The sequence below is a fragment of the Lepeophtheirus salmonis genome, chromosome 3 (assembly GCF_016086655.4).
Source record: "Lepeophtheirus salmonis chromosome 3, UVic_Lsal_1.4, whole genome shotgun sequence".
In the NCBI taxonomy this organism is placed as follows: Eukaryota; Metazoa; Arthropoda; class Copepoda; order Siphonostomatoida; family Caligidae; genus Lepeophtheirus; species Lepeophtheirus salmonis.
In genome coordinates, this window is record NC_052133.2 from 9501722 (window position 1) to 9523404 (window position 21683).

General features: G+C 32.5%; 2 protein-coding genes and 2 long non-coding RNA genes across 4 annotated transcripts; 2 read left to right on the forward strand and 2 right to left on the reverse strand.

Moving 5' to 3' along the window:
- Positions 1-734: 734 nt before the first annotated feature.
- On the reverse strand, positions 735-6601 carry LOC121115424 (uncharacterized). The gene is made up of 2 exons (XR_005863489.2): positions 1679-6601; positions 735-1615 (listed from the first exon to the last, which is right to left on the reverse strand). It is a non-coding gene; the product is annotated as an uncharacterized lncRNA (long non-coding RNA).
- Positions 6602-7198: 597 nt separating this feature from the next.
- LOC121114192 (lysosome membrane protein 2-like) lies at positions 7199-10421 on the forward strand. The gene is given in 4 exon segments (XM_040708068.2): positions 7199-8243; positions 8550-8689; positions 8692-9650; positions 9985-10421. Coding segments are annotated over 4 exon segments (1815 nt in total). The 5' UTR covers positions 7199-7555; the 3' UTR covers positions 10013-10421.
- A 4698-nt stretch (positions 10422-15119) lies between these two features.
- Positions 15120-18335, reverse strand: LOC121114191 (uncharacterized). Its single transcript, XM_040708067.2, has 2 exons — positions 16089-18335; positions 15120-15996 (listed from the first exon to the last, which is right to left on the reverse strand). The coding sequence occupies exons 1-2, from the start codon at positions 17643-17645 to the stop codon at positions 15463-15465; spliced, it is 2091 nt and encodes a 696-aa protein (XP_040564001.1). The 5' UTR covers positions 17646-18335; the 3' UTR covers positions 15120-15462.
- A 1356-nt stretch (positions 18336-19691) lies between these two features.
- LOC139904913 (uncharacterized) lies at positions 19692-21402 on the forward strand. The gene is made up of 2 exons (XR_011779190.1): positions 19692-20456; positions 20530-21402. It is a non-coding gene; the product is annotated as an uncharacterized lncRNA (long non-coding RNA).
- The last annotated feature ends 281 nt before the right edge of the window (positions 21403-21683 follow it).

The window sequence follows — 21683 nt, forward strand, 5'->3', positions numbered from 1 at the left end:
ATAGGCAGGAAATACACCGATGTCAATCCTCAATTCTACTCAAAGTCCACTCACTTCCTCCGCAGGGGTGGGATGGAGGGTTTGTTTACCCCCCTCCTAATAAATGAAATTAATTTTTTTTTTGTGAATAGCTGTGGATTTTTGAAAAAATTTGATATTTGAAATTTAATCTTTCAATTTTTTTTCCAAAATATTAATGAAGAGTTCAAATTGTTTAAAGAAATTTGTCGGCTTGAGTCAAGTCGAGTCTTCTTTTTTTTTCAAGTTCGAGTAATAGTACTCGAATACAACACTAGGCAAAACTGACCTTCACAAGGAATGCAGATATGCTAAATAATATTATACAGATAATTTAACGATTCTAAGAAACATTCCTTACTCTATTTTATAAGTCATAAGATATGTTTGTCAAGGCTTCAAAATGTGTTGTTAAATACAAAAATGTTCAGAAAATGTATCGATTGAAGTGAGATAATGTGATAACACTGACTTTCTCTGAGCAGTGACGGTTTTTAGTGGGGTATTGCAGGTAGATATAAGACATGATTTGGAGTCTGTCCCAAAGGACCGGGTTAAAGTATAAGTAAACTTGTATTATCTGAAAAGATCTAAGATACGAACCACCTTCAAGTACTCAAACTTTTACATACCATAAAAAGGACCCAAGGGATATTCTGGATCATAAAAAGCTTATTGTATTGCTCAGTACTTAATCCTAATTATAAAAAAATGTATTATTTATATCAAAAGCAGCATCTCTATTTATTCTGATAAGTGCATAAAGCCACATTTACTTTAATAGTTGTATTGCATGGTTATTTAACAAAAAATGCACAATGTAATTGGTTGTTAGCTGCCAAAGTTTCTTCTTCTTTTCCTCTAATAAGTGCTCTTAACATTCATTGGTTGGATACGAAATAGTTCTTATTAAACTGTTAACAGTTATTAACTTTATTTTTTTTAGTAATAATTCCACATTTGGAAGAATTGGTTAACTACCAATTGATTTTGCACCTTTTTTCTCTATAGTATGCAAAGTTAACGCAGTGCCCAGTGTTATTATAACAATCATTCTAATACCCCATGTTCCAAAAAAAAAAAAAGGTAAAACTTATTAACAATGGTATACTTTTTACAGGAACTATTTGATGAAGTTAGAAATAATTTTATTTATTTTTTCATAAATCGTTACTTGACTGTAAAATAATTGGATTGTATTTTTCCGGCATTGCATTCCAGGTTGACATGATGGATGCCTCTAGGGATGTTGTTGAGCTGTGTAAATTGTTGCAGGCAACTCCCTCAACCGGAGCCTTAATGTTGTAGTCCACTGGGTTCAGGTTTTTAATCAGAAAACAAAATTGTTGACTTTCCAGCCTTGAGCTTATTGAGGAGACGTCTTGATCTCGTGAGCCTTTTTGCCTTTTTTGAGTACCCAAAAAACCCTGACTTGGGTTGGATATTTTGTCCGACACAAACCAGCAAAATTACTACAAAAGATGTAAGCTGGATCAATTTAAAAAATATTTTTGTCCCTCTATATATAAAAAAAGAAGTTAATGATTGACTTGCATCGTGTGGCCCGTTCCTGCATAAGATTTTGTGTTCAAAGAAACTGAAAATTAAAATTAAATTAAATTAAAATCTGGATAAACTATTCATTTTGAAATTACACAACCTCTCTATTATAAGCATTACTGCGTCAAAACAATGGATTATTTTATTTGATCGTTTAGTTAAAACATGAATGTAAAATAGTCAAAAGATAAAAAAACGTTCATCGAGAGACGTTCTTTTCCAATACAAGATAAATATGATGGACAACAAAGGAACTGATAATGTAATAACTGTGTCATCGATATTCCCTTTAAAATGTCTTCTTTGGATGATATTTAATAAGAGGTCCTTCTACCATACTCACTAATGAAGGAGATTTGGGATTAGGAGTTAGATCTGCATGGAATAGAAGGAAATTCTATATATAAAAATTAGGAGTTTCTTTGAACAAATTGAATCATCCTTGATAATTCCTTTTGAAGCACTCTTTCAAGTTTCATATCCCAAAAATGAAATTTTCCGACACAATCTTTCATTTTTCCATAGCTCCATGATTAAATACTTACATCCCAAATGAGCATTTTCAATAGACGATGAGATAAGTTCCTCTGTGGGCGTTCATAATTCATCACTTTTTAACAAAAAATTATGATTTTCTTTAACACTTGTGGAATACCTATTTATTGACGAGGCTCTATTAACGAGGTTGCCAGTCTAGTGTACATATTCTAGATATGAAGTAATCTATGCTCTGTAGCATCATTTTCTTGTGATGCAAAATTTGCATTGAGCTATGATTTTTCACATTTCATAATGGTTTATCTCATAATTATCGTTTAAAATCCTTTTAAATACACTGAGTGGTCCATTAAAATCAGAACTCTTTGAATTTTAAACTTCAACAAGATATAATTTATTAATAATCAATAGAATGTCAACAAAATTAATAATATAAATAGATGTGTGTCTGAGGTCACTTAATCATTAATGTAGCTTCCCTTGGTTATAATGATGGCTTCCAGGTGGTGGCAGAAGGCCTGGCACCCGCTGCAGATTAAGTCCTATATCATGATGTTTTCTTTTTGTTTTATTAACTTGCATACATCGTCCATCACTATTTAGAATGTACTGTATCTATTTGGAATTTATGCATATTGAAACATTATACGGTTATATCATATCTCAAGAGCTACTCATATATTACCGTATTTAAGGTCAAATTTCCCCTGGAAAAATTATTTATATGTAGTCTACAAGGGTAACTTTGAGTACACCCCGAATCAAATTCCATGTGAAAACTTGTTACTGGAAACCAAGAAGATGTATTGGCAAAGAATGGGAGCAAGAGTACCACTTCAAGGAAACACTGTGATCATAATTCACTTATCTAAGGAGATATGAATGAATACACCCTGCAATAGCGATAATGTTGCGGATTCTTCATTTCTCCTTCGACCTGACTAAAAGATCTAAGTCCATAGACGTAGTTATGAATTTTCCAAATCATTCTATTCTATGAAAAATAAATTGTATCGACAATATCAATAATTGCTGCACTCTAAAGTCAAATTGATAAATAACGAGCTAAATAACACTATCAAAAAGAGGCAAAAGAAAGTAAAAATTATAAAGTATTTGTAACTGTTGTCACATATTAACATCCTCTCATAGAAATTTGCAATAATTATCCTTATAGGTCATACTTTATATCATCATTGTGATTGTTCATAAGATTAGTTATACACACTGGGCATACGAGAGTCACTATCAACATTAGTCACAATATTGTATTACTATACCTTTATATATATATATGTACTCTGTGCCATTGTATCTCCTCAAGCTAACGGTCACGTTTCGTTACTTTATTTTAATACTTTATCCTCCTCTTTTCCCAAACATTTTTCAAATTACCAACTAATTTTAAGTTTCTTTTATTTTAAGTCGCAGGTTATATGGACCATATATAATATAAATCTCTTGTTTTGAAAGTCGTCCCTTTGATATCTTCTAAGAGTGAAGGAGTAAACTGCTTTCCCAATATGCACCTACATTCTTCTCTCATATGTGCTCCTTTAAGGACAACGAATCATGCGCAATTAGATTTCGTAGTATGACGCAAAAGTAGGAATCCATAAATAAATACCTTAATTTACATATGTACATTAAAAGTGGGATATCTTGCGTATCACATTTCTATTTTGACTCACAAATCTAACAAAACTAGATTATGTACATTGTAAATAAGTAGGAACATACTTGGGGTATCTAGTCTCCAATCCACAGGCAGAGTTGTATAAAGTATGACCTGCCCTTATGTAAAAATAAACGAAAATGAACGCGGTACTCCATACACTCCTAATAATGTTTTGTAGGGGAGCAGCTACGCTATCATGACGTTTCAGCTAGATGATGCAGGAAGTAAACACAAATACCACTCCTCATATACTTTGGAATTACTCCAATGTCGATCCTTAATTTCACTCTAACTCCAACAAGGACTTACAATTGTTACTAATTATGTAAACCGTGTGTATATTTTAGCTCCCTTATTGTTTCGGAATTGGACACCTGAAGAATGAATTTAATTTTCATCAGCTGTTGTCATTATTTTTTAAGTCCTGCGTAGAAAACTTCCTTCCGAAGTCATTCTTGTTAATGTCCTTGTTTATTTCCTTTTCCTCATCCTCCCTTGTCACAGCTGATGTTATGAAACGTCATGACAGCTCAGTTGATATCTTCTAAAACATTCTTCAAATTGTTTGGGTTGATTACCATGTTGATCTTCAGTTTCTTTCTTATTAACATGTTCAAAATACACATTATTTTCATGACTACTTGTAACTCTTGAGCAAGTTCTTATTTTTACTCTCCGTTTTTTATGAGCACACATATCTGTTATTACTCTATAGTTTCACAAGAGGTGGGGATCCAGCATTTTTCGTGAGGCTGCTAAACGCTGCTACATAAAGAACCCGTCTAGGTCAGAGGTTCCCAACAAGAGAGAAATTTTGAATATTCAGTAGGAGGATTGTTCTTCACCTGAAACTCTCTTTATGCGGCTAGCCTTGTCAGCTGTGACAAGGGAGGAGGGGGAAAAGGAAATAAACAAGGACTTGGCAAGAATTTCTTCCGATGACGATCCCCAATTCTACTCTGAATCCAACAAGGACTTACAATTATAATTCTGCAACAAATCTTCTAGGTTACTCTCCGTCTTTTATGAGCACACATGAATGTTCAACCAGGTTTTGAATATAATTTAATGTTGTAGAAAATGAAGTTCACTACTCAGGAGTTAATTAGTAATGAAAATAGTTGAGGAAAATAAAGTTCATTTATCAGATTACTTACTTCAAAAGAACGAGCGAACTAAAAAAAACACTCTTTTCATCACTACCAATAATAATAATAACAGTTGTAAAAGATAAAAAAATCATTTTCAGGTTGCACACTCATTCTAGGTTATATTTGAAGGAATCTACTTAAATGCGGTAATAATATGAAGACGTGTATAACAGTACCCATAAGTATATAATGAGGATAAAAAATAATGTTATTTAAAGCAATGAAGAAGAATTCAATAACATAGAATATCCCTCATTGATAATGACATTTGAGGGATTGAATTCAAGGTCTTGAAGAATTAAGTAGGTTCACTTTATTGCTGTTTTTCTTTATTCTAAAAATAAGGAAATAACTTTTTATGAAATATAGCCAGAGGAACTGACCATTGCAGTTTTTCGTTTTAGTCTACGTCACTAATTTTATCATTGAAACTTCATATACCTAATCTACAAATTGCACATGCTACATTATATATCTTATCTTCAAATTTGTATAAGACGTGTACTAGATTCAACTTGTATATGCAAACTGTACAAGTTACAATTATTACGTCACATACGTCTTTATATAATTAAATCATCACTCAGTTTACAATTACCAATTATTATCGTTTCATTTTGATCTATTAAAAGTACTTATTCATTGTGTATTTATGAGTAGTATAACCGTGGAAATTTGAACTTTATAATGTGTCACGGAGTAATACTCAATTAGTCATTTTCATAATAACTATACCATTAATATATCAACCCTCAAAAAAATACCAAATTATTGCATTATTCCCATGACAAATAAATCCAAATTCTTTATCTCATTTTTTGGTTACAACTTGCACCAAATCTCAACTCGTACACAACATATACTAGTTAGGATTTTATACAAGTTGGAGTAGAGTTACTTAACGTCTCACAACAGCCATTTTAATTATTATCAACTATGTCCGATGCCATAAATGTATTTTGATCTATTAAGGTACATATTTTATACCTACATACCAATGATCCTACTCATAGTGTTGTGTCAGTCCTTAGTTATTCAGTCCAGTCCTTGGAATCGACCCTTCGGACTGTCAGAACTAGAGAACTGATTAATAAAAGAAGAAATATAGGTGAGTGGTGTCATCAAGAACCGAACTTTATAAGTTTTAGAACTGAACTGGATGGGACTGCAGTCTTCAGACCTAAATGAGGGTTTATACCCCCCCCCCATAAATAAACAAAAACGTGATTACGACACTACTTCTTATTTACTATTAATTAATCCTTTAATTCATAATTTAGCCAACAAATATACATTCGACCATCTAATGCAATGATTTCCAACCTGGGTTCCGTGAGGTTATCAAAAAATGTATCTTCTAAAAAAAAGCATAATAAATTCCATATGTATATATCTTTCTTAAAGAAACAGTCATAAAAATAATGTTTGACCCAAATATTCGTCAAAATTACATGTTCCCTCCCCCAACACAATAATACATCTTAGGACTCAACATTGATGAAAAGGTTAGTAACCTAACTTATCTAATTCAATTTCAATCATTGTATTATCCTCATCATAAATCATAACAAGTACTGTAGATTCTTCATTCATTATTGTTGTGTGTCATCATATCAAGACTCTTGAACAAAAATTAAGATAAGTAGAAATATCCAAGTATTTTTTGTCATCATATATACATAGAGACCTATATGTATTATAATTATAGGCTCTGTATTCAAATTACTGAGGTGAGTAAAGATAATCAATAATTTTAGTTATAGTTTATAACCTTATTGGATTTGAGAGACGTATATTGGCCCCGACATGGTCCACTTCAACAATCTAATCCATCAACTTATCGTCGCGATTAATTCCGGCGTCTAATGAATGCAAATTCCGGGTCCAACAAAGGGTTTATAAGAATATTTTGTTGATAGACATTGAGGATAATTGAAAAATACAAGTGTAATCACAACTCAATTTAAAAAAAATCATTCAAGCTTGCTTTTGTATTGACGGGCAACATATCTCCTTTTTATTGCAACATGTATTCAAAAACACTACTATATTAATAGTCATTCGTGCTGACAATTTACAGCAAATAATATACAATAGATAAGATTGGCTTTATCATGTTCTGTTCCTGATTGCATTGTGATAAATGACTGTGAACTGTGAAGCCCCTTCATATTGGCAGATGTAGACCTTAGAGTAAAGAAAGCGTTGTATTGTTTTGTTTTACATGGCTTTTCAAACTTATTTTAAGTTGCTTGGCTGAATAGAGTACCCAGGAATTGATATAATATATACACGTAAAAACCTAAGGGAAGAGGATTTGGTCAATCAGTCAAAGGAAAAGTACGTTGTAAATAGATACACATTTTTATAGGAAGAAGTTTAAAAAAAAAATGAAACATCACATCAGGCAACGACAACAAGATACAAAATGGTGCTCGGGCGTGCGTGAGAAAGGGAAAGAGAGGGAGAGAAAGAAAAGAATCATACGATCATCGGGTTTATACCGCGTGCTCGTCTTCGGAATTCGCATTTGAATTGTAATATTTGAAACAACCTTATTAAGCTCAGTCGTTGTACAGCTGCAGGAAGGGGAAGTATCACTCGGGCGGTGGACCGACGCATATTATTATTATTAATTAACATATGAAATATGTCTGAATCTACTTATCATAAAGACGATATGTCTCTCAGCCTGGACGAAAAAGAGCGAATGGTTTTTATTCCCACTCGTAAGAATGCTCCAGAGGGTCTAAGTAGGCCAGGTCTCTGCTTCCAGAAAAAGACGCGTTTATGTTTGATTGGCATTGGCGGGACTGGAGTCTTTTTCATACTGATGGGGATTATCATCTTATCCGCTGGGAGAGGGATCCTTCATAACAAAATCATATCCTCAATGGCACTCAAACCCGGATCAGATCGTTTTGCCTCATGGCTCCGCCCCCCAGTTCAACCTCATTTATCCGCGTACGCTTTTCATGTTGAGAATCCCGAAGGGGTCTTGCGAGGAGATAAGCCTCGTGTACGTGAGGTGGGGCCTTTTGTCTACTCTTCTTCCACGCTCAAGGATACAGATGATACGCTCAAATGGGAGTCTGACAATGAAAAAATCACCTATAGACCCAGGAAGCTCTACCAATTTGTTCCAGAACTCTCGGAGATTAAAGACCCTGAAAACACTTTTGTGACCGTTCCTAATATACCTTTTTGGACCTATTTGAATAATGTGAAGAAGAAGGGAGGGCCCATCGCTTCTGGTCTGATTGAGACCCTCTATAGCATCGGCTCTGTGCAACCTTTTGTCAACGTTAGCCTCGCTGGTCTCCTTTGGGGATATCATGGTAATTTATCACATTCTTATCAATGTATTCATGTCATTATGAGGGTGGGGAAATTTTGAATATGATAGCGCTAGCGTCTCTTACCATCTGCTTCCGTTTACCTCTTAGGTGTTATTTCCCCCCTTAAATCATTATTTATTATGTGTATTTGTAGATTAATATTAGCAATTAAGTCTTTCTCAACTCCCCCCGCCTGACTCGCTAACTAATCAATTGACAACTTAATATTATGCATATTGATATATATTCTAAGGAATTTTAATAACTTATATCTGAGGATGCTAAATTATATTTTTCTATTTATAGAGGAAATCCCCTGTTTGAAATTGAATCGCCCTCAGGCTGTGCTGGTGAAGAGGATCCTTTTGGAAGTGATGATCCCTTTGGAGGGGATGATGATCTTTTCTCCATGGATGATGATTTCTCATCAGAACAAAATAAAGATCAAAACATGAAGGAAGTTCAAGAGCCTAATGTAGAGTCTGAATGGGATAAATTAGTCAAACCCAAGGCAGAGTTTATGGATTGTAAATGCAACTGGGGACTTTTCCGTGATAGGAACGTAACTCTTCGAAAACCCATCGAATTCATGAGTGGCATTTCTGATCTCTCTGATAAAGGAAAAGTATTAGCATATGATGGAAAAACGGAGCTTGGATGGTGGAAAAAGGGGTCTACCTGTGATAAGGTACGAGGCCAAGATAGCTCAACACTTCCTCCGTCGTTAGCCCGTGATATGAATTTGGAAATATTTATTGCTCTTATGTGTAGACCCATTGATTTAACTTATGAGAAAGATACTTCACATGCTGGAATTCCTACTTATAGATTCGTCCCTCCCATCAATGCCCTTGGCTCACACTTGGATTCTAATAAAACTCTTCAAAATCCAGACAACGAGTGCTATTGCTTATCTGGAGATAACTATGAATGTTTCAAGTCTGGAGTGTATAGTATGGAACCATGTAAGAGAGATACAAATGCTCCACTTGCACTTTCCTACCCACATTTCTATCAAGCTGACCCTAGTTTCCTTGAAGGAGTTGAGGGACTGAATCCACAGAAAGAAAAACATGAGTTCTATATGGATGTTGTTCCAGAGTTTGGATTTCCTCTTGCTATTCGTCCAAGATTTCAACTCAATGTTGTTATTGGTGATGTAGACATTTATGATGAGGTCAGAGATGTTAAGAAAACTGTTTTACCTTTCTTATGGGCACAGGATGGTTTCGACGAGCCTTCTGAACCCATGGCAGAAGCCATCAAATTTGGATTGGACGCACCTCAAAAGTTACCCATGTTGATATCCGTCGTTTGTTTTCTCATCGGAGCTTTATTCATTCTGAGTAGCGTCACTTATTTTCTCTACGTCAAAAGAGTTAACTCATCGGATCAAATTGTCCCGAAGTAAATATTCTCTCCTGTAACATTTAACGCAAGTCTCAGTACGAAAAAGTTTTACCAAAGTTATGTGAATCCTAGTTGGATGAAAAAACACCTTTTTATGTTAATATAGTGACTATTAGTTACGATTGTTGTAGATGTAATCATTCAAATTTTTGAGCTGCTGTTAAACCCCGAGCTTATGAGGTACTTTGTGTTCGTCTTAATGTTTATACTGTCATAATGGGACTTTTGGCTGTGTATTTATATATTTAAAAAAATATCTATGATTATTGGAGATCTCTCCTAAGAAACACTTCTGTCTTAGTTTCCCTTGTTAAATATTTTCTATTTTTAGTCTCATGTCGCTTATTCTTACATGTTAAATTATAAGATGAATGTGTTTATGGACGCCCTAAGGAGCTTTTTGAAATAAGGCCATGAAGATATGGATAACGGATTCCAAAGGCGCATTTACGATATGTTTTTTCCACTTCCCTCTTCGCCACAATGGTTATTGTTATTTTTTTTTTAACTCGAGTGGGTTTTTGTTAAAAGCTTAACACCTTCTGTTTATTTGAGTATTATAGTTGTTGATGAAATTTGGGTTTGTAATCAAATGTCCTTGGGATTTTTCTACAATCTGTTGAAAATCTAGTATAAGAATAACATACTCACTCTAAAACTGTTTTCTCTTTGTACATAATTATTTTTAACATAATATCTTAGATAGATCAAAGTATTTTTTAAGATTTCATAGATTTTTAAAAATGAAATATACTTTGTTTTAATTTATTAGCCATGGAGTATTTATTTGAATTACAAGTGTTGAAACACTGGAAACTGTTTAAACCTCTAGCGTGGAAATAAAATAAATTATATGGGGAGGTTTCGTTGTGTTTTTAATCTTCCGAAAACTTGTTCAGTTTAGTTTAGAGTATTTTTTAATTAAAATAGCTAGTTAACTTACTGGCATTTAACCGTCTATATCCAAACTCGTAAAGATGAATTTAACAAAATTAAATATATACATTAGTAAATAAATTCTTATAAAATCCTTAATTTTAAATGGTAGATTATTATATTTTACTCTATTAGTGATATTTCATTATACATAGATAATTATAAAAAATATTTATTTCTTTATGAATTGACTGAATCATTGTATGAAAATTTCCTTAATTAATAAAATTTGGGAAATTGGTTAAATTTCTATCATTGTAAGTTAATCAAACACATGTCTACAGCAAGGAGACCTATCATTAAGATAATCGTAACTACAATCAGAATCTAGAAGATTTTTATATAGATAAATTTATTTAAGTATAATTTATATATATATATATTTCTCAATAATGTTTGAGATTAGGGATTAGTGATTACCCTTTATTCAAGAATAGAGTAACCTTAGAAAGGTCGTACTAAAAAATATTTTTTCATATCTATAGAATTTAGTAGATATTCTGGTTTATCCATTAGTTTTATGTTGTAGAATGTAGAAGACAAGTTTGTCTTCGTTCTTCCTTATCATCCTTGTAGTAAGACGATTGTTGAAGATATTGATATTTACTTATGTATGTATATTAAAGTTTTACTTCATAATATGTATATTTAATATTGTTAGTTCAAACATTGTATCTTTTGTTAAAGTGTTTATTGTATATTGTAGGATAAGATCCGAAGATGACAATTTCTTGAGATAACAGTATTCCTTGATTTTATAGGTTTGATTGTAGAAAATGGTAACTGATCTATTTACAGAAGAATAACTAACTTTTTATATTTATTTTGTTATAAAAATATAAATAGGGTAAAACATGACATTTCTGAATATAAACAAAGACATTATAAGATACATAAAGGTCTTGTTGTCCATTAATTGCAACGAAATCTTCATAGGAGAAGAATACAATTATGTGGTTTTATATATTCGTTTTATTTTTTATATAAATTATTTATTTTCCACCAATGAATGATGTACTTTTTTATTCATACGGGTCTAAGCCCTTTAAATTATTCGTAAGTACATCCTTTTTATGATAAATATTCCAAGGTTTTTTAAGACACCATACAGCAAAATATTGTCTGATATTTAAGATATTATCTATCACCTTATAAAATTGCATAAGGCTGCACTAACCATAATTGCGTTATTTACCTCTGCATCGTATATATTTTTACAATCATAACAATAGTAACTTTTGTAATTCCAATTAATTATAATTATTTGTCTATAAATGTAGATAATTGTTTGAATATCTTTGTAGTTTATGTATGTGCTACAACTTCTTTTGTTAATAAACTATTTCATATTTTTCCCCCAAAAAATTAATATTCATTATTTAAACGTATTATACTACAAAACCGTAATTTATATTTAGATAATATAAATGTGAATTTTTTAATGTATTTCTATAAATGATAATTGTTAAATATAATAAACCACATTCCTTTTTACTCTATAAATAAAGTTTCTTAAATTTTAGAATTTATTGATGAACTATAAATTAAATTTATGTCGTTGATATCGAAAAAACACTTGAATTCAGCCAGTAGACACATGAAACAAATAATCATGATGCTAATGATGATCATATTAATATTGTCGTATAAGTAATTCGATATACCATTTTTTCATTTAAAATCTTTAATGTAGCTAAAAGTTATCAATTTGTTCTCATTCAAGAACTTACCCATTATTGGAATTTTTTCAGCAAATAAGTTTTTAGTATAGTAATGGGGGTATGGCTCGTAATCTTTTATACATATTGATATAAATATATTAATAGAATTTTAATAAATGTTGCTAAACCATATGTTTCTATTTATAGAGGAAATCCCGTGTTTGAAACCTTTAGGTTTAATAATTTGAAGAGATATAATCATTTATGTATTTTGAAACTTTCTATGATGAGTTGATATTATTTGAAGAATATTTGGGATGTTTCTGTGCAATTTTATACATGATATTTGAAAAGTTATACATAATTAACGCATTTAAGTATTTTATTTTGATATTCATAACTCTATTTCACCGTATTTAAGGAGTTCTCCCAAAATCCCTCCTGAGAAATTCAATAAAACTACTTCTTCAAAAATGGATCCCTGAATTCATTGTATATTTTGTGTACAAGTTGGTATTTTGTACAAGTTGTAACTTGTATAAGCAAATTGTACAAGTACAAACCAAACAGTTAGATGAATGAGAAAAATGCAATAACTGAATATTCCATGAATGATCTATATATTAATGTTGCAATAATTTACTATTTTTGGCAACAAATGAATTAAATTATAAATATTATTTGCCACATTATGATGTTCAAATTACCCCAGTTATATATATCATAAATATATAATAACCATTTAATTTGAATCGATCAAAATGAAATGATTGTATCAGTTAATAGTCGGTGATTAGAATGACCAATGCTGTAATTAAATAATGGATTTTTACACGATTAATTGTAACTTGTACAATGTGTTTATACAAGTTGCAACTTGTTCAAACATCGCAACTTTTACTCAACATATATAATATAGTTTGTGTGTATTTTTTTTTATGGGTGCCCCCACCGTTGGCCCCTAGGAGGTTGAAACTTTTTATGGGTACCTCTTTTGAACATGGTAAGGCTATGTCGGGGGTTGTCATATAAAGGGGGGTTTATTATATACCCAAAACAAAAAAAAGTATTTTTGGAGCTCAAAGAGACTAGATCAGGGGTTGAGTTACAAAATCAAATATGACTAGCGTCTCAAAAAATAACAAATGAATACGAACGTTTTCTAAATTTATTGAAAGTCAAAAAAGATATGGAAAAAAAAAAAAAAAATTGTTGAAAATTGCAGTTTCGTTTTTTTTTTTTTTTTTCAGATGCAAAAAAATGGATTTCCAATGTTATATTGGATTCAAAGATTAAATAAAGTTTTTAGAAATATCTTTAGAAATTCGTTTACATATAAATTTGACAAATAAAAATTAATATTTAACTGTAATATCTTTCATTTTTTAATAATTTTTCCATTTTTTCTCTCTTTTTTTAATCAAACGTCAATTTGTAGGAAGAAATCCCATAAAATAATGTAATTTGGATACAAATTTTTAAGCCTAAATATTTCAACATTTTAGTATTTTTAATTTCTATAATATTTTATTATATAATTTCTTGCAATATTTACAAAAATGAATCATAATAATTTGGTAGAGATACACATTTTGCCACGCAATTTACGAAATAAAGAAGATGCAATTATGTACTGACGAAGAATATAAATTGTACATATCGACAAATAATCTACCAATTTATCCTTTTCTTAAAATGTTATGGGTCGTTACTCGTTACCCTTATTGTATGACGTATTTTATTGTCAGCTGTAGATATTTTCGCTTCTTTTCCACAATTTCAGTGTTTTGAATGTTGATTTTGTTGAATTAAAATATGTTCTTGCTAAGTTTTGAACACTCCTCGACAGTTACTGAATAATGATTCCATAGTTGGGAAGAATTGGCTAACTGCTACGAGCTGATTTTTTCTGTTTCTTTTCGTATAAAAGGTTGCGTGATACAATAAGGGTAACGACGTGATGTGAGTTAAATTCCGAACGTTTTGTAAACGTAATTATATTGGAATCAACACTCTGGCTTCGACTATTGGAATAACTATATATCACTTTAAACAATTCTATTTATTTAAAAAGACCATTTTGAAATAATTTTCTTGATAGGAAATATTTCTTATAAAATATATTATTTACGGATAATATGCGAAAATGGATAAAATTAGTAATCTTTTTCCTATATTTTTCCAAAAATAATAACATTTGAATGTTATCTTCGGGATTTCGACTGTTGCAATAAAGACTAATGATGAGGACTCTATATCTATACTAGGTAGGTATGTAATTTTCAACCTTTTCTTTACTTCGGAGTAAAAATACATTTAATACTCATATAAAAGGCTGCTGATATTAATATGTATAAAATTGTATGTATAATGGGCATGTTAAAAAACAAAAACAAAAATCAACAAGGTAACTGTGATAATTTGAAGAATGCATTGGATGAAAGTAGATTCAATCACCTGTGACAAGGGAGGACGGGGAGAAGGAAATAAACAAGGACTTGGCAAGAACTTCCTCCGATATGGATCCCCAATTCTACATTGAATCCAATAAGGACTTAGAATTATAACTTTCCAAAAATCATCAATGTTACTCTCCGTCTTTTAAGAGCAAATGTTCAATCAGCCTTTGAATATAACTGAATTTAGTATAAAAGGATGCTCATTATGCAGGAATTCAATAATATGACAACAGCTAAGGAAAAAAATATTCTTTCTTTAGATTACTAATTCCAAAAAAACCAAAATGCCCTAGCTAAAAAATACACAAGATTTACATTACTAGTGATTACTCACATAGGATGACGTTGTCATCATAATTTGATAAGAACATTTGATGCTAGGAGCTGAACTGCCATATTTTTTAAAGAGGTTTTTGAATAAGACTGTCTTTATTAAAAGAATAAATTTGTATTCACATTCGTAACATTCACATAATATCTGATGAATTCATTATAGAGCTACGATCTAAAAATAAACGTAAGCAAAAAACAAGAGAAAAAAATATTAAAATAAAGTTTTTAAAATATATATAAATATACAGTTTCAAAATTTAGATAATGAATAAAACATTCAATTAGCTATTAGAGTTGCGTACATATCCATGCTTCTTTGATCAAATCAATCACAGTAAAATAGCAATTATTATATATGTAGAAGCACTAATTATAATATTGAATATTTCTTTGTAAATATATAGATATACAGATATAACATTATTTTGGTAACTTCATCACAATAGCTTCACCAGGCTCAAGGGAAATATCCTTAAATTCAGCGTAGTTACCCCTCGTTGAATTAATAATTGATGCATTTCCAAAATCCGTACCTCTACCCGTGTGAATTTGAACATAGCCTCCAGAGTATATTTTAGCAACAGAATCCAGGCCTAGAGTTCCATTGCCCCCAAAATTTCCAACATACACAAACCGGTTTCTTCGATTGTAGAATCTCTCCATTTGTAATATGCCGTCCTTGTGCAAATGAAACTCAAAGTTAATCTCTTTCTCAAACAATTCTAGACAATTACATCGCCTATAGTTTCCATTCATATAAATTGGAACAGATTCCTTTCGGAGGGACGTCAGCTCCTTAAAAATGCTTGAGGAGGATTCAATATCTTCTCTAAGAACATTGATGGTACCAGGAAGCATAAATTGCAAGGCTAAAATGGCATTTGAAAGAGGGCGAACAGATTTTAAATTCCAATTAATCCATGGGTGCTCAAGGGAAGTATCCCAAGAAGTAATCTAAAGGGAACAAAGTCGAGATTTTTATTGATTTCAAGTAAAAACAAACATACAACAATAATTGTGTCACAATGAATATAAACATTCCTTACATTATACATTTTTTCAAGAGCTGATAACATCTCAAAATGACTCTCTGGTATTTGAAGGCTTGCATCCAAGAGATCCATTTTCTTTATGAGGGATTCGTCTCCTATCTTTTCTGCAAATTCAACTTCAGTCACTAGGATTTTATTAGTAGAAGAAGTTCCATATTTGGCCATGACGGTCCTCCAATCAGAGACAGCATCACCAATCCAAGTATCTGAGCTGAAATGATTCAATCCACGAAGTATGATGCCATCTACTCCTCTTTGTACCCAGAATTTGATGCAATTAGCAACAGTATGCTGAAGCTCAAGAGATAGCACAGCCTCAATCCAATATTCCTTATCGTTGGCAACATCTCCAATGACTGGTATTTCTACTATTAGATTGATATCATGGTCATGCAGTTCCTGAGTAAATTTTAAAGCTAAGGACTTATTATGAAAGAAATCAGGAATGTTCTTCTCAACAAACTCTTTGGTAGAATGATTTTTGTGAGCGTTATCCCGGAGGACAATGCTTTTAATTCCATGTTCCTTTAAGTTTATAATTCCATGTGAGAGCAAGTCATGAAAATTCTCTTCAAAGTCGAGTTCTACAGATACAATCCCTTGATACCAAGAGATGGTGGGATCACAAGTTTTTGGCATTTGAGCAATAACGATACCTGCGGCCACAATGCAACACAAAATGAAGGAAATTGAACCCCAAAAACAGATACCTCTTGCCGTAGCCCAGTATTTGGTATCGTTATGTTGAAACCATTCTTCATCTCTTTCCATTTTTTTACTATTTGAGGAATGTGAGTGAGCTCCTCCACCATGGCGGCGGGATCTTCGTCCAAATCGTCTTTTAAAGTCTCCAAGTAGTTCAGCTCCAGAGTCAGATGTCGTCATTCCCCCATCTCCAGAGAGACACCCCCCTTCGACATTTACACCTCGATTGGCATCTGACTCAAATGCGGATGTATCATCAGTGTCAGAAGGAACGGCATTGTACATACCCACAGTATTTTCAGGGTTATCCATTTTATTAGCCTCAATCATGGATATGGAGAAGGAAGATTTTATGAGTCCCTTTCCAGGTCTCATGAGTTGAAATAACTTATTACCTGTTGGAGACTTGGGGTTATTCACATCATTATCTGGATGATTTCGAATGGAATCAATCTCGTCCCGCCTATCATTTTCAGAGTCTGAAGAACTTAAGGCTGTCTGCGGAAGGAGCTCCAACTCATTTTCCTCTTCCGCTAATTTCCCAAGACTTGGTTCTCGAATATCCATTCGTGTTTCGGGGAGCTCATAGGCTTCACCCGACATATAGCCTGTGGAGAGAGTGTCATACTGCTCTCCGGAGTTATAGCCACTGGGTATTTCATCACTATATAAGCTTCCTGACTCGGGCGAGTTATCCCCATTTTTCGGATTTAGACGACTGTTGCTCAGTTGTAGAGTTCCGGAGGAATCAAGTTGATGATTGATGTCACTTGCACTAGCATTGACAAGCTGGATATTATTGGTATTGTTGCTTTGATTCTGGATATCGGTATTTGCTGTTTCCATTTAGGTATATATATTATGTTTGTGGATTTGAAAACAACACAAAAAAATTGATAAGCTATCAAATAAAGTGGTTTTTTTATGGTTACAAAAATAATTATAAAAACAAATGAGAGGATATAAAAATATTTCGTAAAATCACTGTTCTCTTATATTAAAATTTATAGCGTATTGAATAACATCGAAAGTGCTGGTGGAGTTGAAGGAGGAAGATTGGCAAAAAGGCAAAGTTTAAGTGGAAAATAAATATAGTTTCATAAATTTGACACAGTTCTGTTATCGGATACGTATATATGAGTTAGGATCGAGATATCTCCTGGTCGATCAGCAACTCGCATGTTGGAATAACTTCATACAAAAAAAAAAAAGGGAGCACCTTTTTTCAAATAAATTCAAAAAAAGAAGGAAATCACTGAGTGTTCTTGTCGTTCTATATGTTTGTGCGCTCTTCACAAACAATTACTTATAGCGAGGATGATACTTTTATTATTTAACCTTTCTTCCAATGTAAATTCCTTCTTAAAAGCTTCACAACTATGAACTAAACTAGAAGTTACAAGTTTCCAGTCTGAAATAAAATATTTTACCGGGGCCTAACACGATATTAATACTATGATTAAAATATATACTTTCCACTCTCTTTAGCTCGCAGCAATGCCTTCTTACTCCAACAACAAGAACAAAAAGACAGACGCGAAGAATGAATACACGCCTCACAGATGAACGGAGTAAGAAAGAAAGCCATGGACTTTCTTTTTCATTCAATTTTTGTTGAAGGCGCGTCTTTGGAATGGTATGACGTAATGTTTCCTTCTTCTTTTTTTCATCCTCTGGCCCAACAACCTTCTTCTTTTCTTTCTCTTCCTTCCTTCCTTCCTTCCTTCATCTTCCCTTCTCTTTTTTGATTAGCAAAAACGTACTTTTTTTCATTAGACAGAACATATACAGGGTGAGCAAGCTATCTGTACCGCGAAAGGGATTTTTTTTCAAATGCAATTTTCTCTCCAACTAGTCATCACATTAAATTAATAAAACCAGGTTCTGAAAGCTTGAAGGATTTTGATTTATTTCATTTATTAAAATCACCTCGAGTCTCTACATGAGGTCGAAAGTGCGAGCAGTCCTTCACCTCTTGGTTCCTTGGCAAATCTTGGAATTCCTTCTTGATCCGACTGATAAGTTCGTCTTTGTTGTTGTATGGGATTCGGTTGGTTTGTCGTTCAATCACAAAAAAAAAAAAAAAAAAAAATCCATCGAATTCAGATTCGGTGAGTTTGCAGGCCAAAAGTACGGCAAGTTGAAGTCGTCAAAATTGTCTGGAGCTATTGGGATGGAGTGGAGTACTTTAGATGCCTTCAAATTCCCTCATAACCTTGCAAACAAATGTTTCACTGTCTCGAAGAGTTCGAGTAATTTCTATGTTGTCGCTCCCGGCACAGATTCTGAGGCTCTGTGTCTTTTCAAAATTATTTAGGGACAGCAAATTCGTCAATTGACTCTTTTTTTCCCCAACTGGTGCAGGTTTGAACTAGCTGACTAACAAAAAATATCAGCTTCTAAAATGGCGGTAAATATTTCTTGAGCACATTGTATATAACCTTATAATTTATACCATTAATATAATACCCTCCCCCCCACAAGAAGGGCTTTTTCTTGCAATGCGAATATATATCAATCCCCCCCCCAAAAAAAAAAAAAATATATATATATATATAAATACATCTAATTAATTGAAACTTCTTTTTTTCATAAAACAGCAAACCTTGAAATTTGATCCAAATTCCTTTCTTTTCTTAAAGTAAGAACTATGCTAATATTTTTTTTTGTTAATTATTTGTATTGTCATTCTGTGGTTTCGAGGTCACACGAATATCGGACGTTCTATGCCTCTATTTGGAATGTCTTTATTCCTTTATTATAGATTCTAATAGTAATACAATCAATTGACCAAATGATGCATTTTAAAATGGACAACTTTAGTAGATATTAATAATATGTGCAATGCTTACAAATATAATATGTTATTGTTGCTTGCTGTATGATGTGAAAGAGAATTGAATACGAAGCAAAGAAAAATCATTTCTGATGTAATAATACATTCATTGTATATTCTTAAACTAAAGAAGGAACAAAAGGGGATGGCACCTAATAATGGAAATTATTTAATAGGTTTTTTACGGGCTTCCTATATAAAATTCGTTCCATCGCTAAAGGGGTGATCCTATCTATTGGTACACTTCATTTAAACTTTAATAAATTGGAAATTTATTCGTCGATTATCTTCAAACACGAAGAGAGATAGGTTTTGTGACTCAAAATTCCTTTTGTAAAGTTTCGACTCAATTAAAGACAAAACAAATGAGAACGAGTAAAATGGAGCAACAAAGGAGATAAATTTTGAAGCAGCTTCTCTCACGCAGGATGTCCCACATAGCCATATCCAAGGAGTTCATGTCCAACTTCAGTGAGAAATGTCTTCAAAACAAAAAATCCAGCCGGAAGCATGGTCTTGGGTGTTATGGCCAGCTGAGGCGAAGTCTGCCCTCCCACTTTTGTGGGGAGGAAGGAGCGGCTCAATGCAGATTCTTTCATCGAATTTCTTCACAAAAAGTGCTACCTTGGGCACTTTGTCTTCACTCAAGACGGACCTCCGTGTCTTCGTACTCCTAGAGGAATGTCCAGTCTCCAGAGGCTTTTATCAAGGAGGAGAGGACCAAGCTCCAGTCTGACTTCATAGTCAAGGTCTGTAAGGGATTTATAAATCATATTGATGAGAGCTGAGGGCTTACATAATAAATAAAAGTTGCCAATAACGTAAGTGATCCATTTTTTATCACGAGTAACAATCTGTTACAGAAATGACGAGTCTTTCCCTTTCGGTTAGTAGAACAGTAAGATATGGCAATTACTTCTTTGAAAACTCCATACTCGACGCACGATAATTCAAGACTAAACCTGGCCAAGCGCAATACTTTCGAAAAAAGAGTTTGTAGTATACACTCACACCTTTACATCCCGTTATCGTATGATCTGATGCTACCAATAATGGTCAAGACATACTTAGTTAAAAAAAGGGCATAAAAGGACATACAAAATTACTTTTTCCCCAAACTAATACATTACGCTTTGCAAAAGCAAGGCCATTTTTTCAAGTTAACCAAAACAATGGAAAATATAGTTACTTATACATCAATCACTCCAGATCTTATATGGAATCGTCCTATACTTCTATAAAAACTGAAGAGTTCCTTAAAGAAAAATATAATCAAATGTAGAATACAGTGAGGATCGAACATGATAACTATGTTGTGAACATCCGCCTATTTTTTACTTCTACAATTTGAATGTTTTGGACAATTAAGACGGTGGTGTCACCTTCTTCTTCATATCATAAATCCATGTTTTTTATCTCCATTGGTTAAACAACCAAGTTATACAAATCACAATAAAAACCTCTTTTTATTGATATTTAGGAAATGAGTGAACGATTGGATGTCAAAATGGGACCAACAAATAAAATGACTTAAACCTGACTGTCTAACAAAAATCTATTCTTCTAATGCCTATTTTAAAAAAAATATATTTGACCCTAAAATGTATTCAAAATATATAATTACATCCTTATACAATCATATTTCCATAGAGTAGATACAAATTATTTATTAGAATGGAAAGAATAAGATATTTCTCTTTAATTATCCTACTTTTCTCATACATAATCGATAAAAAAATAATAATAAATGTAAAAATCTAGCCATTTTATCGGGATGTTCAGTACATATTCTTTGATCTAATTCACAGGGTGGTCCAGATGAATTGAGAAAATCTTTAAAGGCTTATAACGAACAAAGTAGACGAAGTAGAATCGTAACTTTTTTATTATTTGAAAGCTACATTTAATGACAGATAATTATTTATCATGAGATCCGCTTTTCTTTCATAACTTTGTCCACGCGGCGCCAGAAGCTTTGGTAGGCCTGGGTGACCTCATGCCGAGCCAGCTTCGACATTGTACGGCTAATGAACTTCTTCCAGGCCTCA

Excerpts from the sequence above, each read along its gene's own strand:
- LOC121114191 (XM_040708067.2), bottom strand. The coding sequence starts at position 17,645 with ATGGAAACAGCAAATACCGATATCCAGAATCAAAGCAACAATACCAAT. Across the intron at positions 15,997-16,088 it reads CTCTTGAAAAAATGTATAAT|ATTACTTCTTGGGATACTTC; the intron begins GTAAGGAATGTT and ends TGTTCCCTTTAG.